The following is a 17,923-nucleotide window of genomic DNA, read 5'->3' as shown; positions in this document are numbered from 1 at the left end:
TTATCCCCTACTGGTCCTCTTACCGTTGGGGACTCTGTGCTGAAGAATGATATGACCGCTGCGGTGGTAACCAGGAACCTTCTCACTCCTAAAGATAACAGACTACTTTCCAAACGGTCTGATGAGTTGGCTTTTAGGGATTCTCTGGCTCTCAGTGTTCAGTGTGCAGGTTCTGTGTCTAATATGGCCCAACGTCAATTTGCTCGAACCCGTCAAATTGAATCATTGGCGGCTGAAGTGATAAGTCTCAAACAGGAGATCAGAGGGCTCAAGCATAAGAATAAACAGTTCCACAAGCTCGCACATAACTATGCTACAAACATGAAAAGGAAGCTTGACCAACTGCATGAATCTGATGGTCAGATTTTACTTGATCATCAGAGGTTTGTGGGTTTGTTCCAAAGGCATTTATTGCCTTCGTCTTCTGGGGCTGTACCGCGTAATGAAGCTTCAGATGATCAACCTTCGGTGCCTCCTCCTTATGGGGTTCTGCCCAGTACTGAGGCTCCGAATGATCACCCTCCGGTGCCTACTCTTTGTAGGGCTCTGCCGACTACTGAGACTTCTCCTGAGCAACCTTTGTGAAGGCTCCCTCTTGTTTGTTTATTTTGATTCATGTATATGTACATATTTGTAACTTATCGGAGATATCAATAAACAAGCTTTGCTTCATTCAACGTATTATGTTAAATACACCAAGGCTTTCTTCACTAAGTTCTTTGAATTTTTTCTTTTGTTGAAGCTTGTATGTTGAAGGTTTGAGAGTGAAGCATGTATGTTGAGGTAGTGCTTCTTTAATTTCCCGAGTGAAAAACTTCTCGGTTGGAGACTCGAAAAATCCAAGTCACTAAGTGGTCGTGAGACTTCCGAGTATCAAGGTACAGTAGCACATGGTAGGAGTCCCCCAAGTCTCCGGTCGAGGGAGTTGACGAATGAGGCATTTCCTTTCTAAGTGGTAGCCCAAAACTCCTCCTTCATATATATTTGTTATGAAAGTTGTTAGGCCAAAAGAATAGGAGACCTAGGCAATTTTTTTTTTCTTCGAAATTTTTGAATTTTTGAATTTTTGAATTTTTGAATATATATGTATATATATTTAGCTTTGTAGGTGAAGCTTGGGTGTTGAAGTTTTGTAGGTAAAGCTTTGAGGTTGAAGCTTTGTTGGGTACCATAAATTGATTTTGCTTCACACTATCTTGATCAAGATAGTGTGAAGCTTTTGTAGGTGAAGCTTTTGTGTTGAAGATTTGTAGGTGAAGCTTTTGTGGGTGAAGCTTTTGTGGTGGGTGAAGCTTTTGTTGGTGAAACTTTTATAGGTGAAGCTTTTGTGGTGGGTGAAGCTTTTGTGGGTGAAGCTTTTGTGGTGGGTGAAGCTTTTGTGGGTGAAGCTATTTTGGATGAAGCTTTTGTGGGTGAAACTTTTGTGTTGAAGCTTTTGTAGGTGAAGCTTTAGAGTTGAAGCTTTGTAGGTGAAACTTTTGTGTTGGTGAAGCTTTTGTTGGTGAAGCTCTTATGGGTGAAGCTTTTGTGGTGGGTGAAGCTTTTGTGGGTGAAGCTTTTGTGATGGGTGAAACTTTTGTGGGTGAAGCTTTTGTAGATGAAGCTTTTATGGTGTATGAAGCTTTTGTGGGTGAAGTTGTTGTTGGTGAAGCTTTTATGGGTGAAGCTTTTGTAGGTGAAGCTTTTGTGATGGGTGAAGCTTTTGTTGGGTACCATGTATTGATTTTGCTTCACACTATCTTTTGAGAATTTGTAGTTGTCCTCCATTGATGAAGCTTTGTTGAATTTCCCAATTTCCTTTTTTTTTTGGGAAAATTTGAAATTTGAAAATGTGGGAGAGACAACATATACAAATTTTGTTTCCACACTATTGAGCAAGAGATTGTGATGCAAGCCACACCTTGTATTAGTCGAAGGTTTGAATGAACCATATAAATTGAATTTGCTTCGAATAGTATTGATCAAGAGTGTGTGAAGCTTTTTATGAGTTGTAGTTGCCCTTCATTGATGAAGCTTTTGTTGGCACCATAAATTGGTTTTGCTTCACACTGTCTTGATCAAGAGTGTGTGAAGCTTTTGGGAATTGTGGTTGAACTTCTTTGATGAAACTCTTGTTGGTACCATAAATTGGTTTTGCTTCACACTGCCTTGATCAAGAATGTGTGAAACTTTTGAGAATTGTGGTTGCCCTCCATTGATGAAGCTCTTGTTGGCACCATAAATTGGTTTTGCTTCACATTGTCATGATCAATAGTGTGTGAAGCTTTTGAGAATTGTGGTTGCCCTCCATTGATGAAGCTCTTATTGGCACCATAAATTGGTTTTGCTTAACACTGTCTTGATCAAGAGTGTGTGAAGCTTTTGAGAATTGTTGTTGAACTCCTTTGATGAAGCTCTTGTTGGCACCATAAATTGGTTTTGCTTCACACTGTCTTGATCAAGAATGTGTGAAGCTTTCTACAAGTTGTAGTGTTTGCATTGTTACAGAGGAGAAATGTTTAAAGCAGATGCAAGAGGGTTGAATAGCTTGATCTTCGTATGACATGCATTGAAGTTGTTGTAATAAGACTTTGTTGGTGACTATAACTCTAGTCGGGTATAAGTGATCCCCTAGTTGAGTTGTCAAGCTTGAGGGTTTTTGATTATTTGTGAATGCTAAGAGTTCACATGTACAAGTTGTACCACTCGTCTTCTGGTAGGTGGAATGAATGGTGAGTTGTTTTCATCACTTGGTTGGTGGTACGAAGGTGAGTTCCTTCATCACCTTTCATCACTTTTCATCACCTGGTTGGTGGTACGAGGATGAGTTCCTTCTTCACCTGGTTGGTGGCATGAATGGCAAGTTGCCAAATGATATTAGAGTACGAGTTGTACATTTCATCACCTGGTTGGTGGCATGAAGGAAAGTACGGGTTGTACATTTCATCACCTAGTTGGTGGCATGAAGATGAGTTCCTTCTTCACCTGGTTGGTAGCATGAGTGGCAAGTTGCCAAATGATATTAGAGTAAGGGTTGTACATTTCATCACCTGGTTTGTGGCATGAAGGAAAGTACGGGTTGTACATTTCATCACCTGGTTGGTGAGATGAAGATGAGTTTCTTCTTCACATTTCATCACTTGGTTTCTGAGAATAAAGGCAAGGTGTCGAGACACATTGTAGCAAGAGTAATCTTTTCTTCAATACCCAGTCCCCCACTTTGAAAGAATGAGGTTTGACCCTTGAGTCATAATAGTTGGAGATGCGCTGCTTGTAGGCGACAGTCCTCAAGTGAGCCTGGTTTTTGTGTTCCACGACTAGATCTAAGTTGAGGGTAAGTTGTTTGTCATTTTCACTTTGCACGTAGTTCTGGACTCAGAACGTTGCTTGCTCAAGCTCAACTGGGACAACTGCCTCTGTACCAAAGACAAGTAAGAATGGGGTTTCTCCTGTTGATGTCCGATACGAAGTGCGGTATGATCGAAGAACTTGGGGTACAAATTCTGGCCAACAACCTTTAGCCTTGTCCAAGTTGGTTTTCAAAGTTCGCTTGATTATTTTGTTGATGGCTTCAAGTTGTCCATTAGACTGGGGATGAGCTGGGGAGGCAAAACATAAGTTGATGTTGAACTTAAAGCAGAACATCTTGAACTTATTGTTGTTAAACTGTCGCCCGTTGTCAGTGACTATCGTATTGGGAATGCCGAATCTGCAAAGGATGTTCTTCCATTCGAAGTCTTCTATTTTTGCCTCAGTAATGGTTGCCAATGGTTTTACTTCAGCCCACTTTGTGAAGTAGTCAACTGCAATGATTGCATAGCGAACCTTGCCCTTCCCTGCAGGCATTGAGCCGATCAAATCAAGTCCCCATTGGGCCAATAGCCAAGGGCTGATCATAGGAGTGAACAGCTCGGGAGGGAGTGAGGAATAGTTGCGTAACGTTGACACTTATCACATGAGCAAGATATTCTGATGGCATCTTGGTGGAGTGTTAGCCAGTAATATCCTTGGCGAAAAGCCTTGTGTGCTAGGGATCGAGATCCAGCATGATCTCCGCAGACTCCTTCATGTATTTCCCGAAAGACAGTTTTCGCCTCTGCGGGCGTAAGGCATCTTAGGTATGGTTGGTTAAAACCCCGCTTGTAGAGTTGGTCATTAATGATCAAGTAACGAGTAGCCTTGTATCGAATCTGCTTAGCTTGGACTTTGTCATTTGGAAGGGTGCCATGAGCAAGGAATCTATAAATCGGGGTAATCCAACTATCCCCCTGTTGTAAGTTGCACAATTCCGCGGGTAATGAGACCACTCCATGTTGGGGCTGTTGGTTCTATTTTCTGAGCTTCTGAGGGTAATGAGACCACTTCTTTAGGCGTAGAAACAATGTCAACATGATATGTGAAGTCGGCGATGAAGTCTGCCACTGCTTGGCCCTTCTTAGCTGGCTTTGGTTGGTAAGAGATGTCAAACTCACCCAATGCTATCGCCCATCTGATCATTCGCCCGGAAGTGTCAGGACTTTGGAGTATCTGTCGAAAATGATGATTGGTAAGCACGATGATGGACTGTGCTTGGAAGTAAGGGCGAAGTTTTCGAGCAGACATGACCAATGCTAGAGCCAATTTCTCAATGTTGGAGTATCGTGTCTCCGCATCTTGTAAGGCCTTGCTAGCATAATAGACAGGTTGTTCGACATTACCATCCTTTCGAATGAGAACGGAACTTACCGCTGACGCCGATACTGACAGATAGATAATGAGAGTGTCACCAACCTTAGGTTTGGAGAGCAAATAGGCTTTACTCATGTAGTCTTTGAGGTTCTTGAATGCATCAGCACATTCATCAGTCCATGTAATGTACTTCTTACTTCCCTTAAGTGCTTTGAAGAAAGGAGCACATCTGTCTGTGGCCTTAGAGATGAACCTAGTTAAGGCTGCCACCTTGCCAGTAAGGCTCTGGATGTCTTTTGAAGTTACTCGTTCCTTTATGTCGATGATTGCTTTGATCTTCTCAGGATTAGCCTTAATGCCTCGTTGGCTTATCATGAAGCCTAAGAATTTGCTAGAGCCTACGTCGAAGGCACATTTGTTGGGGTTCAACCTCATTCGATACATTTTCAGAATGGTGAAAGTTTCAGATAGGTTGGTAATGTGTTGGTCAGCATGTTTGCTCTTGACTAGCATATCATCAACGTAAACTTCCATGCTCTTCCCAATCTGTTCGGTGAACATTGAATTGACTAGTCTCTGATAAGTCGTTCCTGCATTCTTTAGGCCGAAGGGCATGACTTTATAGTAATATAGTCCCCTGTCAGTAGTAAAGGTTGTGTGTTCTTGGTCCGAAGGGTTCATGAAGATTTGGTTGTATCCTAAGTAAGCATCCATGAAGCTTAGGAGTTCACACCATGCTGTAGAGTCTATAAGTCTATTTATGAAAGGAAGAGGAAAGCTATCCTTCGGGCATCCTTTGTTTAGGTCAGTGTAATCGACACACATTCTCCACAAGACCTTTTGGAGCATGAGACTTTCCTTGGTCGGATTCTTCTTAATAAAGACAACATTTGCTACCCACATTGGATAATTAACTTTGTGGACAAAGCCTATGCCTTTGAGTTTTTCAACTTCTATTTTCATTGCCTCGTACCGTTCAGCGTTATAAGATCTTCGCTTTTGTCTCACTGGCTTGGTCTTAGGGTCAATACTTAAGCGATGACAGATGATATCGGGAGAAATGCCTGACATGTCCTCGTATGACCAAGCGAAGACCTCGGTGTTCTCTTGCAAAAAAGAGATCAATGCCAACTGAATGGGTGGTGACAAGGTGGTGCCAATCTTCACCATGCGATCCGGATAATCTTTTGAGATAGAGACCTTCTCCAACTCTTTAGCGGGTTATGCTTGCTAGGTGAAAGAGTCATCTCGACGATCGTCGGGTTGACTGCTGCCACCGTGAAGATCCAAGTTGGCTTCGTCTAGGCTGGTCTTTATGACTTGGTCATGTATAGAAAGGGTTTCCTTGGGCACATGCAAATGTTGTTGCTTGACCGAAGTGTTGTAACACGATCGTGCACTAAGTTGATATTCTCTGATGTAACCATTGCCATAAGGGGTTGGAAATTTCATCAACAACATATGCGTGGATACCATGGCCTTGAGATCATTGATGCTTGTGTGTCCAAAAATGACATTGTATGCCATTGGGCAATCAACCATCAGGAAGTTAGTGGTAATGGTAGCTGTGTAAGGGCCTGTACCAATAGTGAAAGGTAAGTGTATGCTCCCTAAATGTTGCACGATATCACCGGAGAAGCTTATCAGAGGAGAAATCGAGCGATCGAGCAAGTGTTCAGCTACATTAAGTGCCTTGAAAGCTTCAACAAACATGATATTGACCGAAGCCCCCGTGTCTACCAGGATTTGTCGTACTTCAAAGTTGGCTATGTGAGCTTCCACGATCAGTGGGTCATTGTGAGGGTAGATGATACCTCTTTCTTCCTCAGGGTTGAAACATATTGGATCCCAGTTAGGCTTTTGACACTTGTCTCCCCTGATGTCTTCCATGTGAAACACTTGGTGACTAGGCCTTATAGCTCGTTCGCTGTTTTTCATGGCTCTGTTGGAAGATTCAGATATGAGTGTGTCGCCGCTTATGGAATATATCACATTCACTTGACGTTGGTTACGGTTATCCCTTGAAGGGTGAAGGAGGAATTGATCAATTTTTCCTTCACGCGCCAAAGCTTCAATATGATCACGAAGGGTGATACACTTTTCGCCATCATGGCCGTTATGCTCGTGGTAGCAGCAAAACGTGCCCGTGTTCTTTGTGGGCTTGTAACCCGACTGCATCAGCATTGTCTTCGGTATCAGATGTGATATGCTGGGGTAAATGGCCACGCATGTGACGTTCAAAGGTGTGTATGTCTCATACCTCAGGAAAGGGCATGTCCTGACATGTGCTTGGCCCACTGTGTTGACTGCCTGGGGGTGGGCATTATCGTGGCGATACCCTTGGTTATTGCGATAGTGTCCCTTACTCCTTTTACTAAAATGAGACTGGTGAGGATGTAAATCTTTCATTTTTCCCTGAGATTGATATGTCTGTTAACTTGGCGAAGTATTAAGTAAGGTAGGGGGAGGCACCGCTGCTGTTTGGAAGGTCGAGGTCTTCTCATATGGTTGGATCTGGCTTCCACTCTTACTTGCTGATAAAAGGTGGTTGTGTGGGGTTTCCCTTGGTATGTTCTTGCCTCGACGGAGGCATGGTTATAAGCATGGGCCATTACCTCAGAATAAGTCTTCCAAGTGTTGGCATTGATCATGTACTTAAAGAAACAGTCACGTACGCCTGCCGTGAAGGCTTTGAGGGCAGTTTTGTCGTTTGCCTCGGCACAACGGGAATACTCATGGCTGAAGCGGCTAGTATACATACGTAATGACTCGTCTGGCTTCTGGCGAATATTGTACAAGTCATCCGCAGAGTGCAAGCAATCAGTCTGGAAAATGTGTTGAGAAACAAACAGTTTCATCAATTCCTCAAATGAGTCTACCGTCTCAGGTGGAAGACGGAAATACCAGTTTAGAGCTCCACCAGAGAGGGTAGAGGGGAAGAGAAGACATCGCTCTTCATTGGTGTGCATCCGGTATGCTATGGTGGAATTAAAAAGGTTAAGGTGTTCAATCAGGTCCTCATTTTCAGTATAGAGTTGCAAGCCAAACTTCTGCTTTGTCTTTGCTTGGATGGGGGTGTCGAGGATCCTCTTTGTAAGAGGGCCAGGCCTAGGTTGGTTTCAATCATGTATCTCAGCTTGTCGTTCGGCCTTCAACTTGTTTACTTCCTTAAGGAGCTGTAAGACAAGAGGGTCCTGAGTGGAGTCATGTACCACTGGAGCTTTCTTTCGTAAATCTCCATCTCCTCTTGGAAGTAGGAAGGTTTGATCAAGAGCATGTGATTTTTCCCTGGACTCGCTGTACTGACTTACAAGGTATGTCTATCGGAACATCTTTGAGTCCCTTATACCTTCGTGTTCCTCTAAGACTTGTTTCCCCTTTTTCAAATTAGTAGCTGGCTTGGGACATGGAAGTGGATCTAGTCTTTCAGAGACCCCTGGGTCATTGATCTTTGAGCTTACATGGATGAGATTGTCTCGACGTTGCTTTAGAAAGTCTGGACAGTCGTGAAAAACGGTTTTCGATCCTTCCACTCCTTCTGTAAGGAGGTGCATTCCTCCACTCCTTATGCTTCGGGTCGAAGCAGCTGGGTTAAGAGAAGTCTCATGCTGGTTGCCATTTCGATGAGCATCTCGCTCCTCAACAGGAATACCCATGTCGAGGGCAAATGACCTTCCGTGTTGGGGGCACCCAGTTTATGGTTGACTTCCACATGGGTGATGAGCTCGTGTGTTTTAGTATATCTAGCTTCGTGGAGCATCTCAAAGACCTTCTCATACTGCTCTTGGATGATCTTATTCTTCATCGCTATCTTGTTATTCTGAGCTTCCAGCTCATCGACTTTAGCCTGAAGAGCAAACTTCTTTTGTTCATTCCTTCGTTGCTTTGCACTAGGTGCAAGAGGGGTGTCATTCTGCGTGCTATGGCTTCATTCGCTCCCCATGTTGGAGAGGGATGCCTGGTCAAAAAAGAGTGTACGAATGGTGGAAACATCTTGACGAAGCTGAAGAGAGTGGAAATAAGTGTCATTCCCACAGACGGCGCCAAATGTTGATGCACAAAATCAGTGAGGACTTTGGTACAACAGAAAGTGTTAAGTTTGTGACCTTCGCTAGATTGCTCCGGTCACTAGTGTGGATAAGATAGGGACAGGGAAGCAAACATAAGATGCACGTGGTTCACCCATATTGGCTACGTCCACGGAGTAGAGGAGTTCTCATTAATTGTGAAGGGTTTACACAAGTACATAGGTTCAAGCTCTCCTTTAGTGGGTACTAGTGAATGATTTAGTACAAATGACATTAGGAAATATTGTGAGAGAATGATCTCTATTTATAGAAGAAAGTTTCTAGTTTCATTGTGACATTGACACGTGTCGTGTTGTAATTAGCTTCTGATGTTGACACATGTCATGCTATGATTGGCTTCTGATGTCGACACGTGTCGCACTGTGATTGGCCTCCTGGTTGGAGGGAAACTCTTCTGGGTCCTTGACAGTATAACGTTGACCGATGCTCAGTAGTTTCGGGATTGGTCAAGTATAGTACAAACAGAGATGATGAAGAAGAAAACTCTATCTAAAATTGGACATAAAGGAAGAAGATTTTATACTTATTGATGAGTCATTATTATACTATATATTATCCTATTTTTAGATGAATTATATATATACTTTTGGAGATTTTTGATAATTTCTTTTTGTAAATTTATTACAGGTGTAGGAGAATTTATTCTGGTGGAAAAGTGATAAAAAATGGAGGGTTTTTTTTTTTTTTTGGGGAAACTAAGGAGGTCTTGTGTAATTCAAATTGGAGCCTATTCTCGAGGCATTGAAGTTGATTGCGTCAAAATCTCTGAAGTAAATCCAAGTCGTTTGGTTGTGGTGATTAAGAAAGTGCACGCGTGAAGTAATTGACAGATTGACCTTTTGGGCTTGTTTGGGCGAAAATTTATTGAATGTCTTTCTTGGGAAATTTTTTTTCTACAACTTTAAAGAGGACGTCTTAAGATTTCCGATGACACCTCATTGAGACCAAATCTATGGAGATTTGATCATTCAAAAGAAAGAATCTTCATAGTTTGAGTATGCATTGAATTATGATTTATTATTATGTAACATTATTTTACTGATTTTTCCAAATTTTGTGGGGAACCGAATTTATGTAGGAGTTAAATTCTCTAGTCCATTATATATTACTGAAGTTTGTCAGCCAATGCAGATTTAATTTGGAATTCGGCTTAGGAAGAGGAGAGCTTTGGCGATTTGCAACTTTATACCACTACGGGGTTTTTTCCTCTTTTCATCTTAACTAGAATTTACCTACACATTTTATGTGTATGAAAACATTTTTTTAGAAAATGAGAAGGAGAGAAGGAGAGAGAGAATGTGGGGGGAGTTGGAGGTTTTTGTTTTTGGTTTTTTTTTTTTGTTTTGTTTTTTTGTTTTTTTGTTTTTTGTTTTGTTTTGTTTTTTTTAATATTGAAGATATTTTAATATCATCTGTAGGTGAGGTTTCAATAAAAAACAGTAAAATTTGGACCTGTGAAATTACATTATTGCCCATCATTTTTTTTGTGTGATAGAAGACTAATTTGTCTTTTCACCCTCTTTTGGTTGACAAAGAGGGTTTTAATAATTAGTAGCAATAACAATTTTGATAGGGAATTGTTATTAGTACTTCAAAAATCTTATTCTACACTCTTCACAAATGTATTTTTCTTTCGAATTATAGAAAGTTTGAAGTGCCAAATGAGATTTTTGGAGTACTAATAACAATTCCTTTTTGATATTCCATTATAATTATGTCTAACTAATTCTCTATTTTAGGGCAAGGCTACGAGTTTTAGCATGAATATGTAATTTTTTTTTTTTCAATTTACTTATGTTGTTATGCATGCATACTTCAAATATCAATCACCATTTTAAACCATCTTGACATCTTAGTGCTTGATCATTATTAGGATGTTTAGACAATTAACTAGATGCAATTTTTGTTGTAATGTCACTCTGAAATTGACTAGTGATTCTTGTGGTTCAGAATTGTAAGTTCACTTATGACGAATGTCACGCTCTCAAGGGTTGTGTGGTTTTTCATAAGGTTTTCGCAAAGCTTAATGAGTCTTGCATCTTTCTATTTGATCTGGATGTTACAGATGGATTGCATGTTAGATATACGTTCTAGCTTGAATGTCACGAATAAAATATGTATAAGGAAAACCTAACTTTGAGAGTGAGAACGGGAAGACACCAACTTCCTCCCTCTTTCTTTTCTTTTCATTTTTTAATTTTACATTTTCTATTTTGCTAAATACTAAAAAATATTAAAAGGTCTATTCAATTGAAATTTTGAGGGATTTTAATTTTTTTTAATGAATCTAAGGTATTCAATCAGGATTTTAAGTAATTATCTGAAATTCAAAGTGTATTTAATCAGGATTTAAAGATAATTTATTAAAATCCTTAGAAATCCGGGTACATTCAATTAGAATTTTAAATAAGTTTATAACATTCCAGGTGTATTCAATCATAAACTAATTTTAAATAATTTGAAAAAGTTGAGGAATTCGAGGGAATTAGAAATATTTCATAGTGTATTTTAAGCATCCACAAATCTCACATATTCTCATGAGATTGTGAGAGAATTAAATCAAAACTTTTATATGAAATCTCTATAAATCAATTAAACTCCATAAAAATTCATGAATTATAAATTTTATTAAAATCTTTCAAATTTCCATTTGACATTGAGATAAAATGGTTATTAAAAAATTTAGGACGTCCAGAGATAAGAATTAGAATTTTTCGAATAAAAACGGTCGGAACCCTAACGGAAATAGGCTGAATGCTGGCCTACCCTTAGTTCAACGGCCCATTTGGATCAAATTGGGCTGAATTAATGGTTTGTCTAAAGCCTGCTGAGTTTCGTGCTTTGTGGGCCGTAACTAGTGGAAGTCTAGAAACTCGAGTAACAGAGAGATTTGGGATTTCCAGAAAATAAAAGGACCATATTGTAAAGTGGACTTTATATAAACCCATATCTGCAAAATAAAAAAGCATGGTCGGTTCAGCTCATCCTTATCTTACCGTAAACTCCAACACCATCCTCCTCGTGTTTCTGATTTTTAATTAAATAAAATTAAAATATCAATAAAATAAAAGTAATGGATAATTTTTTATTAAATCATATTTATTATTTGGATTATTTCTACGAAACTTGGTTCTGCAGGCTAACCCAAAACCAAACGCCCAAGTCTCTGACTCTTTTATCATTCCTATCTTCTTCTCCATCTCGAATTTTCTCTCTCCACAAAAACCCTAACTTTCTCTCTCTACACTTGCGATCATTTCCAATATGGCGACTGGATCATCGGGTCGGGGCAACCCGGTGTCACAGGGATTCGATTTCGGGTCGGACGACATTCTCTGCTCCTACGAGGACTACGGCAACCAGGACTCCTCCAATGGCAACCACAGCGAACCAGTCATGGGGAATAATCCCGGGAAGGTACTTTTACTGCCCTTACCTTTTGGATGGATCTAGAGATTAGCTGACCGAGCAGTAATTTTGTGGGATTTTAAGGTTTATATTTTTGTTAATTTAGGGTTTCGGATCGTATGCGGAATTGGGTAAATTCTGGGTTTTGTTTAATCTTTTTAGATGGTTCTTGTTTCTACTTTTTAATTTTTTGAACTTTATTAAATGGGTATGAATTGGATTGGTAAGGCTCTGAATTTTGAAGTTGTAACTCAATCCCAAAAGAAGGAAAGGAATTTAATATTTTTGAAAATTATTTGATTTCCCTTCAAAAGATTAATTTTTGCACATTGGGAAACCATTCGTTATTAACAAACTTATTGTTCGACGACGCTTTAAATTCGAAGTTCCGTGTTGATATATTGTAATCATAAATCTTTTGAAATGGTTTGAACCTATTCGATTTGCTAACTAGTGGCTGTTGCACTATACCAATGGCAGGATTTTCATAAAAGTAGAATGTCGAGACAATCAATGTTCTCTTCTCCTGCCTATAGCCAGCCGGAAGAATCTCTTCACCAAGATGTAATTGCTACTGTTGAAAAGAGCATGAAAAAGTATGCCGACAATCTCATGCGCTTTCTTGAAGGAATTAGTTCACGGCTTTCGCAGCTGGAATTGTATTGCTACAATCTTGATAAGTCAATTGGTGAGATGCGAACTGATTTAGGTCGTGATCATGGAGAAGCAGATTCAAAGCTCAAGTCTCTTGAGAAACATCTTCAAGAAGTGAGTTGCAATTCTAAATTAAGCATTTCAGATGGTATTATGGTCAATTTGTTTGGCTTGGAATGTGATTTTATAGGTCTTTCTGTTTTCCAATATTTATAGGTTTTCGTTAACCCACTTTTGTTTAGGGATACGATGCTTTGGTGTTCTACTAAAGTGGTTCTACTATACGTTTCTTGGGCATAAAAGGGAGTTGTAGAAAAGTATTTTGTTGGGAACAGGAGGGTAATCCTGTAGCCCTATGATTTGGATGCAACCATCCTTTTTCTTAGCTCTTTTAGGAATAAGAGTTCGGAATAGAGTGTGAAATCTGAATGTGAGATCTTCAAAGTCAATTTATGAGCACTAGTCTTATTCATCCTGCCCAGTATATCTTATCTTGATTTTTCTCTTCTGTACCCAAGGATTTTGCATATTTTACTTCTCGCACACTTTATTATGTTGTTAGTACCTGGGCCAGGCCGTTCTCATCTTCTTAACATGCAGTGTATCTTTCCACCCACTGTTTATCAGTTTGGCTTTCTAGAGATGATTTTAGCATTCTTTGAACTTTTTCTGATGCCGACTTCAGGTCCATAGGTCTGTCCAGATCCTAAGGGACAAGCAAGAACTTGCAGAGACTCAGAAAGAATTAGCTAAGCTTCAGCTTGCACAGAAAGGATCTGGATCATCAACCCATTCCCAATCCAATGAGGAGAGAGCTTCACCACATACCTCTGATGCTCAAAAGGCTGACAACCCGTCTGAAACACATAACCAGCAATTAGCTCTAGCCCTGCCCCATCAAGTGGCGCCACAGCAGCAGCCTGTGGCAGCTCCCACGCAGCCCCCACCACAGAATGTGACTCAGCAACAATCCTATTATTTACCAACCCAGCTACAAAATCCACCACCTCAGGCACATCCGCAGAATCAATATTTGCCTCCTGATTCTCAGTATCAAAACCCCCAAGTGCAAGAAATGCCAAGGGTGACACCACAGCCAACACAATCGCAAGTGAATCAGAAACAAGTCCAGTCGTTCCCTCAGTATCAGCAGCAATTACCACAGAGTCAGCAGGTGCAATTTCCACAACAGCCCTCTATGCAACCCCAGATGAGGCCACCACCAACAAATGTCTACCCCTATCCTCCTGGTCAACAAACAAATCCATCTCCTCCAGAGTCTGTACCAAACAGCATGCCGATGCAAGTGCCATATTCCAACATTCCTCAACCAGGATCTGGTCGTTCTGATCCCATGCCTTTTGGATATGGTGGAGCTGGTCGAACAATGCAACAGCAGCCTCCACCTCAGCAAATCAAGGGGGCTTTTGGAGCTCAACCTGGTGAGGGATATGGTGCTGCTGGCCCTCACCCTGCATTTCCTCCAGGGAGTACATATACGGTCTATGACAGTGAAGGGGGTAGAACTCAATATTCTGCCCATTATGGATATCCTCCTACGAGTATCTCTCACCATATGCCACAGCCAACAACAGCTCCAAATGTTATGGCTCGGAATCCACAATTCCCGGGCAACCACCCTTACAATGAGTTGATTGAGAAATTGGTTCCCATGGGGTTCAGGAGTGATCACGTTGTGAGTGTGATTCAGAGGATGGAAGAAAGTGGTCAACCCGTTGATTTTAATGCAGTGATTGACAGGTTGAATGCACATCCATCTGGGGGTCCCCAGAGAGGATGGTCAGGGTAAAGGAATTACTTAACTATCTATCTTCGAATTGGGTGACTGTTATGCGTGTGTTTTATTATTACGCATTGAATAAAGGCTTATATGATGTGTATGGTGTCCTCATATATATGGTTTGAGAGATGCTAAGGTTTTTGTATATTTGTAAACCTAATTCCTAGACTAATGGCGCTTTTATGCCATACTTGGCTGTCTAGCAATAGAAACACTTGAGTTAGATCTCTCTCTCCGCTCTCGTCCAAGACTTTAGGGGTTGTTTTATGTCATGCTCTGATGTCTAACAAAATTAATTTCCTTTACTCTTCTTTGTTCAAAAGTTTCGTCTTTGTAGTGCCTTCAACTTATTATTCTGTGCGTGTATGATGAACAAATGTTGAGAAGTAGTAGGTAATGTGAAATCTAAATGTTTCTCAGCGTTTGGAGCGTATGCATATTATACTCGTGCATTCTTACTTATGCATCTTTACTGAATCTAGCATGTTATGTTGCTGTTAGATACGTGGTTTGATTGGATCTTTAATTGTAGCGATGAACGCCCTTCAGTATCCCGTTCATTTCGTTGATGTTTTCATGAGGCTGAACTTTGAGATTAGATTGTTATGATTTGTGAAACTCCTCCTAATCAAAATGCACTGGTTTGGAGCAAACAGTGATAATTTCCTAGAAATGCCATAAGATGGTGGAATCTGGATCTGCAGGTTTATGGCCGGCAGCGTTCAGTGTCTGCGCTGAAGTATAGATAGTATCTTATGGCATTTGACTTTGATTGCTTGTGATAGAGTTATATCTTTATTGCCATGCTTGTTCTTTACTGTGTTGATTACGAGCTTTGCTCCCACAATCGCTCTATGCAATCTTTTCCGACTCCAACAAATCTCCTACCTCCCGCTGCCATCTCTCCCTCTCTTGGGTGCAACCTACGATGACGGTGCCCTCACCGGCCTCTGCCCGGTTGTCCGCCGTATATCGGGCTAAGCTCGTGAGGAAGATTGAGAACTTGTGAAATTGTAATCAAAGTGCATGCCCAAGAAGACTTATGTCTAAAAAAGAAGTCTTTTCCCGCGCACAAACCCCATTAAAATAAGGTGGTGATGCTATCCACAGATCTCGTTTTACTTTTCTCTTTATTTTTATTATTTTTTATTTTTTTAAATTCATTTGGATACAAGTTTGGATTTAACTTGAATCGAACATAAATAATTCCGTGATTTATTACTGATTCAACTCAACATATTATAAGTTGTTAGGTGATTTGTATGTATTTTATGTGATGTTATAATTAAAAAATCGTTTGCTGGCATGAGACTTTATTTAATTGGAACTTCTTTCTATCCGCTTGATGAACTTTTTATATTCCAAAAAAAAAAAAATCAATTGAATTAGAATGCGTTAGATGTGTGGATGTCTAGAAGGTTAAAACTCTTGAAATGTTGAACCTTTTTTTATTTATGTGTTGAATAGGTTTAAACTGACTAAATTAAACCAAATCAAATCAATTAAGTATGGTTTGATTTAATTTTAATGTTAGTATTGGTCAAAATTGAACCAAACCAAACCGCTAAATGCTAATTGTATTGGTTAATTTTTTTTGTGTCAAACCAAATCATACCAATCCCTAATTTAGGATGTCATTGAACCAGGGCTAATAATTTGGATCTGTGGAAATGCCCTCAATCCAATTATGGATGTTGCTCGTAACTGGGCTTTTGCTAGTTCAAAGAAATAAATACAAATCGAACCAGGGCTAATATAAGCTAAGTTGTAGTGCTGCACTTGCAAATCACATATAATCAAGATCTAAAATATCGATGATATCGGAAATATCAGCAATCTAAAAACACAGAAATTTCGATGACATATAATCAAGATCTAAAATATCGATGATATCGGAAATATCAGCAATCTAAAAACACATAAATTTCGATGAAAATTTTGAGATATTATCGATATCGATAAAAATTGAATAAAAACCACGAAAATTGTAAGGAAAACTTGAAAATTTTTATTGAAACTTTGCAGAATATTTATTTAGTCAATTATCTATTAGTTTATCACAAAAATTGGAAGGAAATGCATTGCATAATGGATTTAACTCATTTAAGTTGATTATATAGCAAGCTGGCAAACATTGTGAGTGTAGAAAATATGTACTAATTAATAAAAGAAGTTTAAACACACCATAATCATTTATATATAATGAATTAGTACAATATTTTACACTTTATACATTGCATGGTAAGATACATGAGTAACTTAGTACCATATAAAGTTCCTATCAAGGTCTAAAATATCGATGATATCAGAAATATTGGTAATCCAAAAACACGAAAATTTCAATGAAAATATCAAAATAATATCGATATTTTAAACCTTGCATATAATTCCAACCGATATCTTTTTGTCTTTTGTTGTTCCTTTGCTTCTCTTTTCTTTCTTTCTGATTTCCTTGAAGGCGACAGGTACGTGCCAACCCTCCAAAAGATGGAGATTCCCAAAACGCCAAATTTTGTATTTTTCTCAATAAAATATAAGGGCCCAACTCCAGAAGATTTTATTTGGTCAAATAGATATTGAGGTCCTTGTCACTATAAGAAATATTCTTTCAGTACTTATGGGATTGTCTACTTCTTTCTTTAATAACTGGAATTAGTCGCCAAATAGATTATAACTAGCAATGGTGTCCGTGCGATGCTACGAGTTTTAAAACTGTATAAAATATGCAGAAAGTTCTAAATACATACAATATGCAATACTATTTACATGTAGAAATCTATTTACAACCATATGGTTTGGCGGTTCTATTGCTATTGTTCTAATATTTACATTTTTTACAAATTAAACTCTTAACTGTCCTTAATTGTACAAAATTTTTAGTATGTAATTTTATTTACATACAAAAAATAATATTTGATGTGTATATACATACTATTTACACACAAAAATTTGGTAGATTGTCCCTATTGATATCCTCATGAAATATGTAAATAATCAGCCTATTTTACCCAATCATAACCAAACGATGTAGTTGCAGTTGACTTTAAGTCATCAATGGAACAAAATACCTGAAGTCGAAGATAAACCTGATGAATGTAGAAATCTTCAAGCCCTAAACAGAGTAGCCCTGCTTTTTGCAACAAAACAATCCTTTTATTACAGAAAATTACAGGAAAACCTTTTAGAAGTGGAAACAAAATTAAGTCAAATGATTAGGTTACCAGAATTTTCGTTAACCATACACAAATAAAATTTAAATTAAAAAGAAAAAAAGAAAAAAAAAAGCAATCTCAAATACACATATTGAAAACTCATTAAACAATTT

At 39.1% G+C, this 17,923-nt stretch overlaps 2 protein-coding genes across 2 annotated transcripts in view; one reads left to right on the top strand and one right to left on the bottom strand.

Moving 5' to 3' along the window:
- The window catches only part of LOC126582068 (uncharacterized), a 61,545-nt gene that overhangs the window by 25,613 nt on the left and 18,009 nt on the right, over nt 1-17,923 (bottom strand). The gene's annotated exons all lie outside the window — the stretch shown is intronic.
- Nucleotides 11,848-15,016, top strand: LOC126582054 (protein HOMOLOG OF MAMMALIAN LYST-INTERACTING PROTEIN 5-like). Its single transcript, XM_050246027.1, has 3 exons — nt 11,848-12,152; nt 12,624-12,911; nt 13,483-15,016. Exons 1-3 carry the CDS (start codon nt 12,000-12,002, stop codon nt 14,605-14,607), a joined length of 1,566 nt encoding a protein of 521 aa, XP_050101984.1. The 5' UTR covers nt 11,848-11,999; the 3' UTR covers nt 14,608-15,016.

This window comes from Malus sylvestris, chromosome 9, assembly GCF_916048215.2.
Source record: "Malus sylvestris chromosome 9, drMalSylv7.2, whole genome shotgun sequence".
In the NCBI taxonomy this organism is placed as follows: domain Eukaryota; kingdom Viridiplantae; phylum Streptophyta; class Magnoliopsida; order Rosales; family Rosaceae; genus Malus; species Malus sylvestris.
Note: the sequence above shows the minus strand (reverse complement) of the source record. Positions and strands in the feature narration are given on the sequence as shown.

Excerpts from the sequence above, each read along its gene's own strand:
- LOC126582054 (XM_050246027.1), top strand. The coding sequence starts at position 12,000 with ATGGCGACTGGATCATCGGGTCGGGGCAACCCGGTGTCACAGGGATTC. Across the intron at positions 12,153-12,623 it reads TGGGGAATAATCCCGGGAAG|GATTTTCATAAAAGTAGAAT; the intron begins GTACTTTTACTG and ends TACCAATGGCAG. Across the intron at positions 12,912-13,482 it reads TTGAGAAACATCTTCAAGAA|GTCCATAGGTCTGTCCAGAT; the intron begins GTGAGTTGCAAT and ends TGCCGACTTCAG.